At 39.0% G+C, this 17,781-nt stretch overlaps 1 protein-coding gene across 1 annotated transcript in view; it reads left to right on the forward strand.

The window, feature by feature from the left end:
- LOC142969648 (neuropilin-2-like) overlaps positions 1-4,684 on the forward strand; it is a 91,114-nt gene extending 86,430 nt beyond the window's left edge. Inside the window, exon 18 of the mRNA XM_076109654.1 lies at positions 976-4,684. Coding sequence (XP_075965769.1) covers positions 976-1,304 — 329 coding nt within the window. The 3' untranslated portion in view covers positions 1,305-4,684. The remainder of the gene's footprint in view (positions 1-975) is intronic.
- Positions 4,685-17,781: the final 13,097 nt, after the last annotated feature.

Here is a 17,781-nt window from a genome sequence, read left to right on the forward strand (position 1 = left end):
GACAGTATGTGTGTGCATGTGGGCATGTTGGCGTGTGTTTCCTCTCCTCCTCTTTCATGTTCTGTGGCAGACAAAGTGAGACAGACAACTTCCTCCTGGGCACCTAGAAAACATCTGTCTGTAACAATCACGGTTTACTTTCCGTGTGTGTGTGTGTGTGTGTGTGCCCACATGCATGTGGTATTATCCCTTGTTTCTCCCAGCCCCTTGACAGATACAAGAAGAGTACTCAGCCTTTACCTCACAAAACAAGTCTGTTTACTGTCTGTTTATTGCTATCCGCTGTGTGTGTGTGTGTGTGTGTCTGTGTGTGTGTGTCTGTGTACTGTGTTCTGCCATAAAACACTCTAAATGCAGTACCTAATTGCGGATTGGCTTGTTCATGTGTATACATTCATTAAGTGGATTAGCCTGATCGCTTATGCCAGCTAGATGTGCACACTTCAACACACACAAGACACACCGGAGAGCACCTTAAAAGTAATTAATTGCATTATGTTTCCAAACTTATGAAGTCAACAATAACAACTGGGGTAACAGAATTAGCTGTTCTTGAATTAATCGGCCATGACGTCGGGATATTTGCCTCCGATACAGTTGAATTCTTAAAGCGAGGCTATGCGACTGTTGAAGGAAGAAAAACCACAATCCAACATTGAAAATGTAATCCATAAGCAGTAAAACGCACCCTTGCTCAGTTCATTACACTCAAGGGATTTGCTGCTACAGCCTGACTGAGTGTGGAATAAGCAGTAGCCTGTTGTGGCTAATGCTAGCTAATTTACGATAGACATTGCTGTATAAGTGACATTACTGAGTCGGTTCTGACTTTCTGACTCTTCTCAGCTTGTGCTCCCATTACATTACAATTTTAACATTTACCATTATCTGTAGTAAATCACAGTGATTATTATATTGCTCTTAAACTTAATTATGTTTAGATATTTTCTCTAAAGTTTCCTGTTTTGTCTCCAGACTATGTCTTCCCAGGTTGGCCGTCCTCCTTCTCGACCCCCTCCTCCTCTGATGTGGACCCCTCCTCCGTCACCCTGGTGTCAGAGAAAGACAAGGACAACGCCTGGCTGTACACGCTGGACCCCATCCTCCTCACCATCATCGTGATGAGCTCGCTGGGCGTGCTGATGGGTGCCGTTTGCGCAGGACTGCTCCTCTACTGCACGTGCTCCTACAGCGGCCTTTCCTCGCGCTCCTCCACGACACTGGAGAACTACAACTTTGAGTTGTACGACGGGATTAAGCATAAAGTGAAGATAAACCAGCAGAGGTGCTGCTCAGAGGCATGAAGACGAGGAGGAGAATTCTAGAAAACGATGGGGGGAAAGACACGTCCCGTGAGCTCCTGCAGAAGTAAATTTGTTCTGTTCTCGGTTTGGACAAAGAAAACACAAAAAGGAAGCACTATCTGTTATTTCAATCCCCAGTGTCAACTTTCCTAATATCCTGCTCTGATGTCTAAAAGGGGTAACATTCATCCCAGAGTTCCCCCTATTTGTGTGCCAGTGGGAACTTGTGACATTGATATCCCCCACATGCTATGAGGCCTAAACTGGGGGAACACCTGACCCCAGTTCCCCCCTTCCCACAGTACCACATCTCCTCCGCCTGCAGGAGAGAGCCTGCTCGATAAAAAGCCTGTGAATGAATGAAGGAATGAATATGAATGACAGATCTACCATAGAATATAACAAACCCCCGCCACTGCAATGAAGCGAGGAGAAAGACTACAGCACCCTTGACAATCTGGACATTTGGACCACGAATGACAGCACAGTCTGGGGTGTTTGGTTAAAATGTTGGTAATGGAATTCTTAATGAAGAAGAGAATTTCATTAACTACTTTGCAGAAGTCATTTTGTCCTCATCGGCTTGAATTTGAATGTGGCCAATCGAGACGGCATGCTGAAATACAAAAAAAAAAAAACTCCAGCTTCTGACTGTTGGTGAAGACTTCAGCACCAGTGGACCATTTAATGTGGGTACTTGTGACTGAAATCAACACATATCAAGCGAATGCCTATCCCCCTAAAGAAGTTTAAAAGATATCAAACCCACACTACTCTAATGAATCTAGATTTCTAAAGGTGAAGAAGAAAAAGAGGATGAAAAAGGACATTTTCTTTTTGTTTTGTTTCTGAAAGTTTTAGATATGAGTTCTGGGACTTTCAAATGTCCATTAGCCCGCCACATGGCACTCGCTCGCTCCTTTGTCTGCTCTTGGTCTGTGCTTTGTGAAACCAGTGGCATAGAAGAGTAATGGTGACTGTTTTTGTTATGTTTTAGACTTGTGTCTGGGAAAAAAAAGTTAAAGAAATGCCAGCTTCAGTTCGTAGCCGCCCTGTAGAGCTCTTACGCCATTTTTAGACTTTCTTTAGCATTGTGTTGGACTTCATGGTCTTAATTGTTACTTCAGCCCTTTTCTATTTTCACACATTTTCCACTATAGATGATCAGTCTTTTAAAAGAGTAGAGGAAAGGTAAAGAAAGATGGAAGACAGAAAATCAGAGATTTATCTAAATCTAACATGCTGTTATGGAGTCGTGCTTTAGATTCAGTATTATAGGGTTTGTCTTTGGTATATATCTATATTTTTTTGCTTTTCAGACTGTATGATGCCCAAATGATGGACAGACACTGTGTGAACAAAATGTCAGTGATTGTTTTATTGCAACCTATGGATTGCCAAAGAGCTGTGTATGTGCACAGGGGGTCAGAACAAGTGTTAAAAGAGGCAGGGTGGAGAACGGACTGAGTGATGAATCATCCTGCCTTTTATCCGCCGCTCGTGGCGTCACCCCTCTGAATGAAGCACGCTTTAAAAAAAAAAAACAGAAGAAGAAGGGATGACTAAAGGAGGAGAGTGGAAATACCGTTGACTTTCTTGGACACACAATCGAGCCTTAAGCTAAACTACAGTATACGCTGTATCGGAGGACAGCCATCGAGGAGTGCCAGTGCTGCTGGAGAGACTGATGAACAGGAGGAGACACACATACAGAGAGAGAGAGACAAAGAGAGACAGACAGGAAGAAAGAGAAACAAAATATGGCGGTTATGTTAACATGCAGCAGAAGTCTCATCATTTATCCAACAAACATCAAACATTTTGGCATTATGCAGCTTTCTCCCAACAGTTACATTCATGTGTCAGCATTTGGCTTCAGCTTTCACACATTTTGGTGGAAACTTAAAGGTACCCCGTGGAGTTTTTGACCACTAGTAGCGCTACTGAGCAACATTTCCATTTTGTTTGTATCTCATGCATGCACACAAGCATGCAGCAACATGGTTTCACACTATTCCAGTGATTAACAGTTGGCAGCGGTTACATGACATGAAAAAGCAAAGGAGAAGAAGACCGCAAGCTAGCAAGAATTTGTATTTATTAGAGGGGAAAAATTGCTTTGCAATTGTTTTTTTATGAGGAAGGAAATGCATTCAACACATTTCTTCAAAGATACACACAATATGTAAATGTAACTTTTTGTTTTCTAGAAAACTCCACAGGTTACCTTTAGTGCCTCCCAAATAGTTAAATATCAACATATAACTTAAGCATATCTGCAGCTAATGTTTTTTCTACATTATACAGTTTTGAATACTAAAACATATTTTGAGTTTTTATGGTCATGGTAAGACAACTCGAAGCGATTTGTAAAGGTTTTGGAAGTCAACACTGACTTAAAAAACAAACTTGAATCCGCTTTAATACCAATTTTGTACGTCTGAAGGTACGTACTCTGTACATATGAATGTAAATCATGGGAGACTGTTGCATTGTGGCTACAGACAGCCAATAAGATGAACAAACATCTAATGAGACTGTCAGCAGGTCAGGTGGAATGTGAAATAGAGAGACACACAACCACGACTCGGAGTGAACGACAAACAAAGACAACAATACAAGAGACAGATAGTAAGGGAGAGTCAGTGACCTAGACAGACATCTTAGAAACTGTAATTGGAGGACCAGATGCTGTCCTGTCGTCTTTTTCTTTCTCACCCTGCTTGGCCACAGCAGATGAAGGTCAATCACAGAAAGTAATTTTTGTGTTTTACTGAATCTAAGTTGCTGTCCTCTGTGGGATACATTGAAAGAGCAGAAGAGAGCATGCATAGGGGTGGGAAAAGAATCAAACATGTCACATTTGTTGTTGCTCCATCTCTCTTTCTGCCTTTCTGTCATCTCTCCTTGTCTGAGGGCATGCATGGATATAGCCAGGAGAACCATTGGGATGAAATGAAAAAATATAATAGGGGGGGTTATTAAAAGGTGTTGAAAGATGATCATAGAAGGAGAGATAAGGGAGAGAACAATGGAGAGAGAGAGATGGAGGGTTTTTTTGTCCATCAAACTGCGTTTTCATTGGACCATTTTCCAAGTGCCTTGGAGCTTATTATGTCTCTTTCTCTCTCTCTCTCTCTCTCTCTCTCTCACACTTTTACCTTCTGACCTTCTGGAAGTCAAGATAGCATTACCTCTTCTGTCTCGATGGATACACACATATACACCCTGAAACACACACAGGCAAATGCACACTATATTAAGACATACACACACCTACGGCACTGGCCAGATAACTCAAACTGTTGTTTGTAGACTTTGTACAGAAGAATTTCTTTTTTAATGTTATTATTATTTAATAAAGGCTAAATAATAAGTGATTTGGTTCTGGGTGTTTTCATTAAAAAAGTCATGGTATATTATGTCATAAAATGTCAAAAGAATCATAGTATAGTATGTCGTAGAAAATGTCAAAAAGGTAATTGTATAGCATTAAAATGTAATTATATATTGTATTTTTAATTAATGAATTAACAAAAAGTCATAGTAGTATGTCACTACAAAGTCATGAAATATAGTATGTCATAAAAAGTGATAAAAAACTCTTCAAGAGATATGACTATAATGATAATTTATTGTCAGTATGCGTCACATGGTTGTACAACGAAATGTGGTTAGAGTCTATTTGCTACACAAGAGAAGCATGACTGAAGAAAAACTGTAGTAGTCGTGCATTTAAGTGCAAAAACTCATAGCATAGAATGTCAACTCATGTCATAAAAAGTCATAGCATAGAAAGTCATAGCATAGAATGTCATAAAAAGTCATAGCATAGAATGTCAACTCATGTCATAAAAAGTCATAGCATAGAATGTCATAAAAAGTCATAGCATAGAATGTCATAAAAAGTCATAGCATAGAATGTCATAAAAAGTCATAGTATATAATGTCATAAAAAGTCATAGCATAGAATGTCATAAAAAGTCATAGCATAGAATGTCATAAAAAGTCATATCATAGAATGTCATAAAAAGTCATATCATAGAATGTCATAAAAAGTCATAGCATAGAATGTCATAAAACGTCATATCATAGAATGTCATAAAAAGTCATAGCATAGAATGTCATAAAACGTCATATCATAGAATGTCATAAAAAGTCATAGTATAGAATGTCATAAAACGTCATAGCATAGAATGTCATAAAAAGTCATATCATAGAATGTCATAAAAAGTCATAGCATAGAATGTCATAAAAAGTCATAGCATAGAATGTCAACTCATGTCATAAAAAGTCATAGCATAGAAAGTCATAGCATAGAATGTCATAAAAAGTCATAGCATAGAATGTCAACTCATGTCATAAAAAGTCATAGCATAGAATGTCATAAAAAGTCATAGCATAGAATGTCATAAAAAGTCATATCATAGAATGTCATAAAAAGTCATAGCATAGAATGTCATAAAAAGTCATAGCATAGAATGTCATAAAAAGTCATAGCATAGAATGTCATAAAACGTCATAGCATAGAATGTCATAAAACGTCATAGCATAGAATGTCATAAAAAGTCATAGCATAGAATGTCATAAAAAGTCATAGCATAGAATGTCATAAAACGTCATAGAATGTCATAAAATAGAATGTCATAAAACGTCATAGCATAGAATGTCATAAAACGTCATAGCATAGAATGTCATAAAAAGTCATAGCATAGAATGTCATAAAAAGTCATAGTATAGAATGTCATAAAAAGTCATAGTATAGAATGTCATAAAACGTCATAGCATAGAATGTCATAAAACGTCATAGCATAGAATGTCATAAAAAGTCATAGCATAGAATGTCATAAAAAGTCATAGCATAGAATGTCATAAAAAGTCATAGCATAGAATGTCATAAAAAGTCATAGCATAGAATGTCATAAAACGTCATAGCATAGAATGTCATAAAACGTCATAGCATAGAATGTCATAAAAAGTCATAGCATAGAATGTCATAAAAAGTCATAGTATAGAATGTCATAAAACGTCATAGCATAGAATGTCATAAAAAGTCATAGCATAGAATGTCATAAAAAGTCATAGTATAGAATGTCATAAAAAGTCATAGTATAGAATGTCATAAAAAGTCATAGTATAGAATGTCATAAAACGTCATAGCATAGAATGTCATAAAACGTCATAGCATAGAATGTCATAAAAAGTCATAGTATAGAATGTCATAAAAAGTCATAGTATAGAATGTCATAAAAAGTCATAGCATAGAATGTCATAAAAAGTCATAGCATAGAATGTCATAAAACGTCATAGCATAGAATGTCATAAAAAGTCATAGTATAGAATGTCATAAAAAGTCATAGCATAGAATGTCATAAAACGTCATAGCATAGAATGTCATAAAAAGTCATAACATAGAATGTCATAAAAAGTCATAGTATAGAATGTCATAAAAAGTCATAGCATAGAATGTCATAAAACGTCATAGCATAGAATGTCATAAAACGTCATAGCATAGAATGTCATAAAAAGTCATAGCATAGAATGTCATAAAAAGTCATAGCATAGAATGTCATAAAAAGTCATAGCATAGAATGTCATAAAAAGTCATAGCATAGAATGTCATAAAACGTCATAGCATAGAATGTCATAAAAAGTCATAGCATAGAATGTCATAAAACGTCATAGCATAGAATGTCATAAAAAGTCATAGTATAGAATGTCATAAAAAGTCATAGTATAGAATGTCATAAAAAGTCATAGCATAGAATGTCATAAAAAGTCATAGTATAGAATGTCATAAAAAGTCAGCATAGAATGTCATAAAACGTCATAGCATAGAATGTCATAAAAAGTCATAGCATAGAATGTCATAAAAAGTCATAGCATAGAATGTCATAAAACGTCATAGCATAGAATGTCATAAAAAGTCATAGTATAGAATGTCATAAAAAGTCATAGTATAGAATGTCATAAAAAGTCATAGCATAGAATGTCATAAAAAGTCATAGTATAGAATGTCATAAAAAGTCAGCATAGAATGTCATAAAACGTCATAGCATAGAATGTCATAAAAAGTCATAGCATAGAATGTCATAAAAAGTCATAGCATAGAATGTCATAAAACGTCATAGCATAGAATGTCATAAAAAGTCATAGTATAGAATGTCATAAAAAGTCATAGCATAGAATGTCATAAAAAGTCATAGTATAGAATGTCATAAAAAGTCAGCATAGAATGTCATAAAACGTCATAGCATAGAATGTCATAAAAAGTCATAGCATAGAATGTCATAAAAAGTCATAGCATAGAATGTCATAAAACGTCATAGCATAGAATGTCATAAAAAGTCATAGCATAGAATGTCATAAAAAGTCATAGTATAGAATGTCATAAAAAAAGACATATAGTATAGTATATAGTCTCTCTCTCTCTCTCTAACTCTCTATCTCGCTCCCTCTCTATCTCAGGGGTGTTCTGGTATTTGTACCCATGAGTCATAGTCATAGCCAAAGCATGAAGGATCAAAGACTCTCTTCATTTAATCGAGCTTGCTTGAAAGCTTGCTCCTAATTAACACGTACCCACTGAAACACACAAACCAAAGCACCCGGCCTAGTGGAGATTAGCTGCAAGATCAAAATAGGAAATGTGTCACCCACTCAACTCATTTATCTTAAGAGTTGAAAAAGCGAGAAAAGTGATGGCGCAAAAATGATGACATGTTGGGATAACTTATGGTTGTTGTTGATGTTAAACAATGTGTGAAATAGTGTGAGTGTGTGTGTGTGTGTGTGTGTGTGTGTGTGTGTGTGTGTGTGTGTGTGTGTGTGTGTGTGTGTGTGTGTGTGTGTTTGTGAGTGTGCACATTATGAATCAACACATTCAAGGAGTAGCTGGAAAGCAGTAATTTATATGAAACAACAGTGAGAAAAGATTCAAACATTTCTAAGGCCTAAATAACTTCAGACAGGCTCACGTTACAATGCATCCTAATTGTCTATAACTGCACAATGCTAGTTTGGTTTTAGCCCTCTAATTAGCGTAGAAAGCTCTTATCAGTGATTTCTCTGCATCAGCATTTCTTCACCTCTTTCTTCTTGTTTTTTTCTCATCACTCCTGCCCTCATTTATTCATCGCTCCTTCATCTCACTGTTACCCTTCTCCCCAGGAGACCGACCCGGTTCTCACGCTTCCTCTGACATGAAAACACACAATTGTACACACAGATGTGGATGCACACACGAACAGATGCAACAACATTTCTGCAACCAGCTTTATGAAGGGAAGGAGTCTCCGCACATCAGCCAACTTAAGGCTCAAACCGGTGCCTCAACAGACAAATGGATACAGGCACAGATGAATTTCAGAGTATAAATTCAGCAGCTTTCTCTGCGTTTTTTCTTTTTTACAATCTCCCGTCCCCTAGAGGATGAGGAAATGTTTTCAATACCCCAGAATTTCAGGGTAGCAGCCGTTCCATAATTGGCATTCGCACAATGACGTGCTCCAGATCTCATCTTCCCAGATCCTGAATGCACTTTAACGCGGGCTCACACAAACTCAAGCATGTCAGTGTCTGTAGATGCAAACGCACACTTCAGACAGGTCTCTTGTGGTTGACTTTTGCTGAGAGTGTAACCTACTGACATAGATTTTTTTAACTCTCTGCTTAGCAGCACAAATCACTCTTCGCTCACACACAAACGAAAAGTTTTAGACATTTATATTTGGGGAATTTCCCAGCTTTGGTAAAAACAAAACATAGAAATTGAACGGTAATAATGTGTGTATTCAATCATTTTAAACCAGCTAATCTTAATTAAACTGATCAGCACTTTAATTTAGAAGTTATGAAGGTGAATGCCGTCTTGCAGCCTGCCCGCCACTCTTTCCATTCCTGCCTCTTATAACGCACACAACCAGATGCACACAGCTCCCACATTAACCATCAGGCAGCCCCTCATAAATGTGGTAAGTCTGGTACTCATTAGAAGGCAGTTATACTCAGAAGTAGCATCGACAGCTATAGGCGAACAAATTCTGTGCTGCACAAAGCTGCTACTGCTGTGGCAGAGACTTGGCTTGTTTGTGTGTGTGTGTGTGTGTGTGTGTGTGTGTGTGTGTGTGTGTGTGTGTGTGTGTGTGTGTGTGTGTGTGTGTGTGTGTGTGTGTGTGTGTGTGTGTGTGCTGTATTATGAATCCATACCTGCCTAGAGTCAATAATGCAATGGGAGAGAGGCAACTCCAATAGAACGTCCCCAAGAGGACTGTGGTTACGGTGCCTTTCTCGCTGTTAGGCAATAGCATTAACTGTTGAGTTACTCTATTATCAACCATTACTCCTAATATAATGTCAACTAAAAATGTTACATTTGCATAATGGGTGTCACCACACAAACAACAACCCCAATAAAATAAATCTAATGAGTAGAAACTTTGCATTTGCATGAAATATTTCAACATCTGGCCTCACTGAGGTTGGAAATAAAATCATGAATATGAGTGTGTGTGTGTGTGTGTGTGTGTGTGTGTCTGTGTGTGTGCGTGTGTTCACATTCATTTGTGTGAGCAAAGTCGCACTGTTAGTTTTACAGAAGAACAGTTGATTTGATTATCTGCATTATATTTTCTACCTTGTTGGCAGCGTAGATATAATATTCTGCCTGCAGCTGAGACAGAAACTACCAACTGGAACCGAATTGAGGCATACAGCACAATAGCCTCTTTGCCCTATTGTTTCTTCTCTCCTTCCTCACTTCCCTAGCTACCTTGCTGGTTTGCAACTTTTTTCCTTCCCTCCAAAGTATTGCATAATTTACTGGAATAATTATTTGCGTAGCAAACAATTTGGTCAAATATTTGATTCACTGTTCTCCCTTTCTGCCTTCTTTCACTCCGTCTTTGCACATATTCCACATTTGCTCTCTCTGCTCCCTCTCCAATTCCCTCAGATTGATAAACTTTAAATTATTCTAATATAATTTCCAGGGAACAGAGCAGCTCTGATATCAGCATAGAGGGGACGGGACTAGAAAGCATTTTTAAAATAATGAGCTACAAATTTAATTTGCATGCCGTGCAGCCTCTTACGGAATCTTATTTTTCAATTTGTAGAAAAACATGAAGTAAGCTAAGTGCTAAATGTCTCCTTTGCAGACTGTATAAAATCCATTAATGTTTTTTTTGTTTGTTTTTTTATCTTCCTCTACCTGGGTGGGCGTCTGGGTGAGAGAGCTGTTCGTGGTCTTGGCAGCTTCCAGCGCCCTGCTCTCCTAATGTCCTGAACTCACTGGCTGCATGCTGCTAAATCAAATTACATTTTATCAGACAAAAGCTTTTTTTGTTTGTTTTTTACCACTACACACACCAGTACAAATAAGATTGTTGTAAATCTAATCACAGTATAAAGGTTTATTGCTTTCTCATTTCTGGGTTTTTCATTCGTTGGCTGTTTGCCAGGTGCTGGCAACCGTCCCTGAATTTTTGCCAAATTAAAAAGTTACTCGAAAGATGTAAGGCTCACCTGACAAACTAGTTTGTTTTGCATAATTAACTATTTATTTGCATGTTCTATTCCTCCCTCTCTGCTTTTTATCCGTCCTAACTGTTCCTTTTTTTGCCGTGTATTGTCCTCGCTTCCATTTTTATTCTCTCTTTTCTTTCGTTCCTCCATTAATACATCACTTTATTCAATATTCTACTCCATGCTTCTCTCTTACTGTGAATAATCTAAAAAATCTCATCTTCCTTTTCTCAATCCTTCATTGCTCTCGCCTCTTATGAAACATTTTATCATCAGTGTCTTCCTTGCCTGCCACTGCCCTTTTTTCATCCCTCTCATTTATTTGTAAAACATTTCATCAGTCACCGTTACAGCAGGCACATTCTGTTGTGATGATATCAGTCTCTCCGTTCGGTAGCCTTTGGCTTATCTAAAGCGGCTGCTCAGCCTCAAACACTTGTGCTTTTAGAGGTGGTTGTTGACATTGAGACTCCTAAACTATCCAAGGCTGCGGTTTCTCCCCCCTCAGTGGATTGTAAGTGAGCGTGTGTGTGTGTGTGTGTGTGTGTGTGTGTGTGTTTTACCCATCTTGTGGGGACAACAATCTGATTACATGGAGGACACAACTTTTTTGGGGCTGAAATGGGGATAATTTTGATTTAAGGATAGGGTAAAGTTAGGTTTAGGTTAAGGATAGGGCTAGGAATAGAAATAGGCTTGTAGCAGTTATGGTTAGGGTTAGGGTAAGTCTCCAGGAAAGAACATCCCCAAAAGTCATGGAAACATGACTGTGTGTGTGTGTGTGTGTGTGTGTGTGTGTGTGTGTGTGTGTGTGGTTTATGTAAAACCAAAGGCCACACAAAAGCATGCACAACATACTGTACAGTACACACTGTTATGCCTCCTGCTGACTCCTTATACTATTAATAGCAACAATAACCCTCATCAGGGCCTCTAAGAGCGCCACAGAGTGGACTGCCACAGAGTGGACTGCCACAGTGCCAACACTTTCATCTGGGTAGGTGGCACAAGTGTGTGTGTGTGTGTGTGTGTGTGTGTGTGTGTGTGTGTGTGTGTGTGTGTGTGTGTGTGTGTGTGTGTGTGTGTTTCAGCAGATTGTCTGTGTTTTGTACTCCCTGTCCTCCCCCACACAGCCAACCTCACCTCACTGCTGGCTCATGCCAACACATACCTGTCAATATGTGTTGGATCAAACCCGATCTGCCCACCGAGCAACCTCTCACTCAGTGTGCTGTTCAGTGTTACGTGAAGTTATACTTAAATGTGAGATATTTTTAAAATGACAGTGCAAGTGTACACAAGCCTCTGAGCCTGGCTTCATTTGTGCAAATTTGACCTCTGGATCATTTGTGCTGCCTGTGTTTATTCAAACCAAACAGCTAATAAACTGACTGTGTTCCTGTTGTGGATTCATAAATCCAGAATACGTGCAAGTTTTGCTAAAGTCTGAACATTTGGAATTTCCGTTGACTTTGAATGCAATCTGTTGCCTTTAAAATTCACCTCAGGTTCTGTCTGAACACACAGTTAGTCCCATTGGGCTCAACAGAAAAACAATTTCCCTGCTTTTGTTTGAAAACCACGACTGGGATCAGCACAATGTGTGGGTCCACACATGCAAACTGGGTCGTGGTTATACATTTAATAAACTGTAGTGTTTTAGTGGACTGAATTGAAAATTCAACCTGAGATCAGTTTAGTCATGTGAGATCTGTAATCACCTTCTGCTGGCTGATACACATTAGGAGAGGCTAACCTAAAACTGAGCAGCAAAAGGTATCAAAAGCTGATAAGAAATAAAATGATGATGACATGAATGAGAGTGAGAAGTGGTAGATTTTTACATCATGTTGGACCAGCGAGATCAATTCACTAGAGCAGAATTATCACTCTCTTTCTATTGAAGATGAGTCCACAGATACACATATTCACCAGACATGATGCAACCTCATTACATATTGTGTGTATTCAAAGGTGGCTTTTAAGGTTTATTGCACAACCACTGTAGCCAAGCACACCTCTTGGTGTTCAGTAATGTATGTAGGCATATACATGTGAAGCCTGAATAGTCTGACAGAAGAATTTGGAGCGGTGTGAGTCAGGTTGGACACGTTTTTTTTCCATTCTGTACGATTACTGACTAACAGGAAACGTTTTAAAACATTCCTGATGAGCCCTAAAATGCATCTTCAGAAAAAGGCTGATTTTCTTGATGAAGTGACTGTTATCACTTCTTTGGTGTGAAAAAAAGGCTTCTGGTGGTGATTTTTGTTTTTTTTAAAGTCACATAATAAAACCAAAGAAAAAAATAAGTAATGATGCAAACCTAGTCTGACATCATCATCATGGGGTTTCTAATAATGCCTCTCTTTTCCTGTGTGTGTGTGTGTGTGTGTGTGTGTGTGTGTGTGTGTGTGTGTGTGTGTGTGTGTGTGTGTGTGTGTGTGTGTGTGTGTGTGTGTTGCACTCTTTACCTCTCTAAGAGATGAAAGTCCTCTATCATTAATTTTCTAATAATGCGCCCATGGCTTCACATGTGAACAGAGCTCCAAACACATCAATCATGGTTTCGAGTGTGTGTGTGTGTGTGTGTGTGTGTGTGTGTGTGTGTGTGTGTGTGTGTGTGTGTGTGTATGGGGTGTTATTTGTGGTTATTTGTGTGGTTTCTTGTCAGTGCCTGGGAGTGTGTTTCTGCGTTTTCACCATGTTGTGCATTTACCAGCGGCTCGGGGCAGTGTGTGCTTATTGGATTGGTGACAGACTGGTGTATTATTCATCACCAGATGGAGAGTGACAGATGACTCCCTGTGTGAGTCCATGCATGTGCATCGACATGTTCATTTTAACAAGGGATGAAGAGAAGGTGGTGCAGGTGTGCTTTTGTGGCGGACGTTCTTACGTCTGTGTGTGTCTCTTTGTAACGTGCGTGTACTTAATGTGTGAACAATAAACAGGTAAGAAGAGACCCATAACGTGTGTGTGTGTGTGTGTGTGTGTGTGTGTGTGTGTGTGTGTGTGTGTGTGTGTGTGTGTGTGTGTGTGTGTGTGTGTGTGTGTGTGTTTGTGTCCTGCCATGCAAAATCTCTATCAATCTAAACAAGAAGAGGGAAAAGAGTGGGAATGTTTCTTGGCTGTATGTGACTAAAGGCATTTACTCAATCCCTGAACTTGTGACTAGACATTTGTGGAACATGTACTTAATGTGTGAACAATAAACAGGTAAGAAGAGACACATAACAAGTGTGTGTGTGTGTATGTGGAACATGTACTTAAGGATTTCCTTGTTATGCTGCTTTTTACTTCTACTCCATTATGACTCAGAAACAAATAATGTCCTTTTTTACTCCACCATGTTGCTGTGACAGCAGCAGTAGTTACTTTACTACTTTACATGCAAAATATTTAGTTCCACCTCATCAGCTTCTACATTTAAACAACTCTATCTAGAAATAACGTTTTCATAGGTCTACGACCTATTCGCATCTTCTACATTTTCTAAGTAACAGTGTTCTGTTAACATAATGAAGAAACATTGTTAACTGACATATCTGCCACGTTGCAAAATGTTCACTGACAAAATATTTAATCAGTTTTCCCCTTCTCATAGAAACTAAAGCAGGATTAACATTCTTATGGTTATTTAGCCACTCATCGTCTGAGTTAAATACCCATGGCATGACTTTTTTAATTAACATTTAACCAAATCCATGATCTTTAGCTAACATTAACCTTTTATTACCTTAACCTAATAACTGGACTTTATATTGAATATATTTTGTGGGTAAAACTAATCAATATTCAGGAACAAAAAGACAGAAAGAAGCTTCAAAACACATGAACACGATGTAAATCTCCACGGGAAATACATGCAACCACGGCTCTACAAAGCCCCGGTTTATCTGACTATATCCATTCAAAATCCTTAAAGTTCCTGCCACATTTATAGCACTGATCCCTGTACAGCCAAGATTGGACGGAATCATCTATCAATCTGCTAGAGGAGCGAGAGAGAGAGAGAGAGAGAGAGCGAGAGAGAGAGCGAGAGAGAGAGAGAGGTTAATTTCCTGCTGAGTTAAGAGAAGTTACTGGACCCCGAGCGCCTCCTGCACAGCATGACGGTAATGGTCTGTGTGTGTGTGTGTGTGTGTGTGTAAGGTGCACATGTAGTGCATTTGTGTGCCTTCAGGTGTGTCTTTGTGTGTGTGTGTTTTTAGTGTGTCCTTCCCTAGCCTCCTCTCAGTATGCTGTAGCGAGTGACAGCTGGTGATTTTGAGCAACAACTGTTCAGACCCGAGGAACCCCAGTGTGCAGCTGTAAATAAAAGCTTATTCTGATTTAAACAGTGGCTCTCAACCAATTTGGCGCCCCATACCTTATGTCCTGCCTATCACACCAAAGCTGGAGAAATTAGCAACTAATGCCTAGTTCACACTACACGACTTTAGCCCTATTTTTTACAGCTTTCTGAGCTTTTTGGAGCTCATGGAAAAAAAGCCCCAGATCAGAGGCAAATAGGCGCTGGAGCACTATGTGTGAGGGAGGCAGTATTCAATGGCTGCAAGCTGCTGCTACATGTGCTTCCCACTGAAAAGCTTGGGACAGAAGCTATGAGCTGCACTTAATCGGCGGTGGTGAAGTTTGTGCGGATAATAAGCTACACAATGGGGAGATTTAAACCTGATCAGAAGTGTTTTTGGTTCAGTTTCCAGCACTGAGGAAGAGCAGCGCACAGCTGCTTCCCTAAACTTTGTCTCATCCAGAGAGTACCAAACAGGATTCTGTGCCTGTCAGACCGTCTGAAGGGGACACCGATCATTAACAAATTAATTTAAATTGAATACTACGTCATAAAGTAATAGTATAGTGAGCCGTAAAAAAGTCATGGTCATAAATAGGTATAGTAGAGGATGACATAATAAAGGTCATAATATAGTATGCCATAAAATATCATAAAAACAGGATGGAAGAGTAAATCATGCCTTCATGTGTTTGGCTGACTGAATGGACATTTATGCCTTAAATTGATCCAACTAAATTTGCTAGAATGCAGGAAATGAATTGTTTAGTGCTCAAAGTTTCTTGGGTGACGATCCTTTGACCCGATTGTGAATATTGGATTCACAGTCTGGACAGAAACAAGACTCCAAATGAATGCTAACGCTGCTCCATGTCTGCAGGATGTATAAAAGAAATAAATAATGAGTCACTGTGACAATGTGTTTCTTTGTATGTGAAATAATTCAGCTTTAAACTGTTCTGTAAATCTTACCTTGCTTTTAAATATCAGTGTTGATAGTTTATAAAAACACACGTGCAGTATAATTACAACAGGGAAGCCATTCCAAACTACAGCAGTGTACCTGGAGAGTTGTTGGCTCACGATGTTGCACCTGACTGTAATTAGACTGAATACATCCAACAGACCCACCACCTGAGGCTGACACACACACACACACACACACACACACACACACACACACACACACACACACACACACACACACACACACACACACACACACACACACACTAACCGGTAAAAATTGCAAACACAAGCATTGTATCTAGAACCTTCACACACAAACACACACAAAATGGAAGGGGCATTGAGAATAAACAAATAGCTCAACATGGAAGAAAATAGATGAAGATCAGACATGGAAAGGGGGGTATAGGTAAAAAAAAACAATATGTAGAAACCTTTTCACTTACCTTCATTATGTGTTAGTAGCGTGTTCCTCACCTGCTTCATGATAGGGCTCCGTCTGTGTTCAATGAACTTAAAAAAAAGACATAATTATACATTTCTGCCCCTTTTTCAGTGGTCTAGTGTAGCACCCTTCAGCAGGAAGCAGGCCAATGACTGAGAATACACATGACATTGCATCCTACAGTTTCTGTAGTTTGGAGGTTTGATCTACTATAGTTCTGTTGTTACAGTCATAAGAAATCTCACTGTTTTCTCTCTTTTGCTGTCAAAGCTATAATTTCTGTATCAAGCAGTTAATGCAAACTTTACAGTTGCTACCGCTCCTGCTTCACATTAAAAGCTTCACACAGGAAAACCACAGGAAGGCTTTGATTTTTACTAAAGTAAGCAAATTCTGTCTCACTCTGCTAAAAAAAAGATTCTACGTAAGATCAGATCAAAAAGATTGAGGATTGGGGAGGAGGATGCATCTCCACTGTCAACATGCAAAACATTGACCCTTGTGCACCCAAACATCCACTGCAAACACCTTTCTGAGAGGTTTTGCAGCACAATTACAACGTCACAACTACAAGAGATCACTTCTCTGTAAAACATAAACATGAGTCTCGTTAAATATTTGAAATGTGCAGTCATTTTTTAAGGTGACGACAGTCTTGTGCGTACACACGTGTGAATGTGTGTACATTCTTGCTTGTCCTAATGCTTTTGGATTACTGTGAACGCCTCTGTGTATCGCTGTGTATGGGATGTCATTATCCCTAATAGAGAACCACAGGTGGCCCGATTAATCAGTCTAAACTCTGCAGCAAACAGTGACACAGACTGGCAGATTGTTTGGCAGATCAAACAGAAGATATTGTTCTGTCTAATTCCAGTCAAGTGATGTATTCTCCCTCAGCTCAGACCTTTGTTGCTGTACATTACCGGCCGTTTTTTGTTTTGCTCTTTCTTTACTCACTAGAGGAATAAGACTATTTATGGACTTGTGGAAGTGTCTTGAAGTTACTTCAAGGAACTTTTAACTGGTTTTGAAACAGTCTCAATCTAATGCAGATGCCTCCGTATGACCTACATAGGCAAACTACAAGCAAGAAAGCTGGCTATTTCTACATAGTCATTCTTAATGCCTGGCATCTGGTCAAATTAAAGCAAAATCGGACAATATCATGCAGGGTCGAGGGAGGAGGAAATCTCCACGGACAGCAGCAGCAGCAGCAGCTCCTCCAGGGGACCCAGGCT

Source organism: Anarhichas minor, unplaced genomic scaffold (assembly GCF_050575085.1).
Source record: "Anarhichas minor isolate MPS153535 unplaced genomic scaffold, ASM5057508v1 ptg000004l, whole genome shotgun sequence".
In the NCBI taxonomy this organism is placed as follows: Eukaryota; Metazoa; Chordata; class Actinopteri; order Perciformes; family Anarhichadidae; genus Anarhichas; species Anarhichas minor.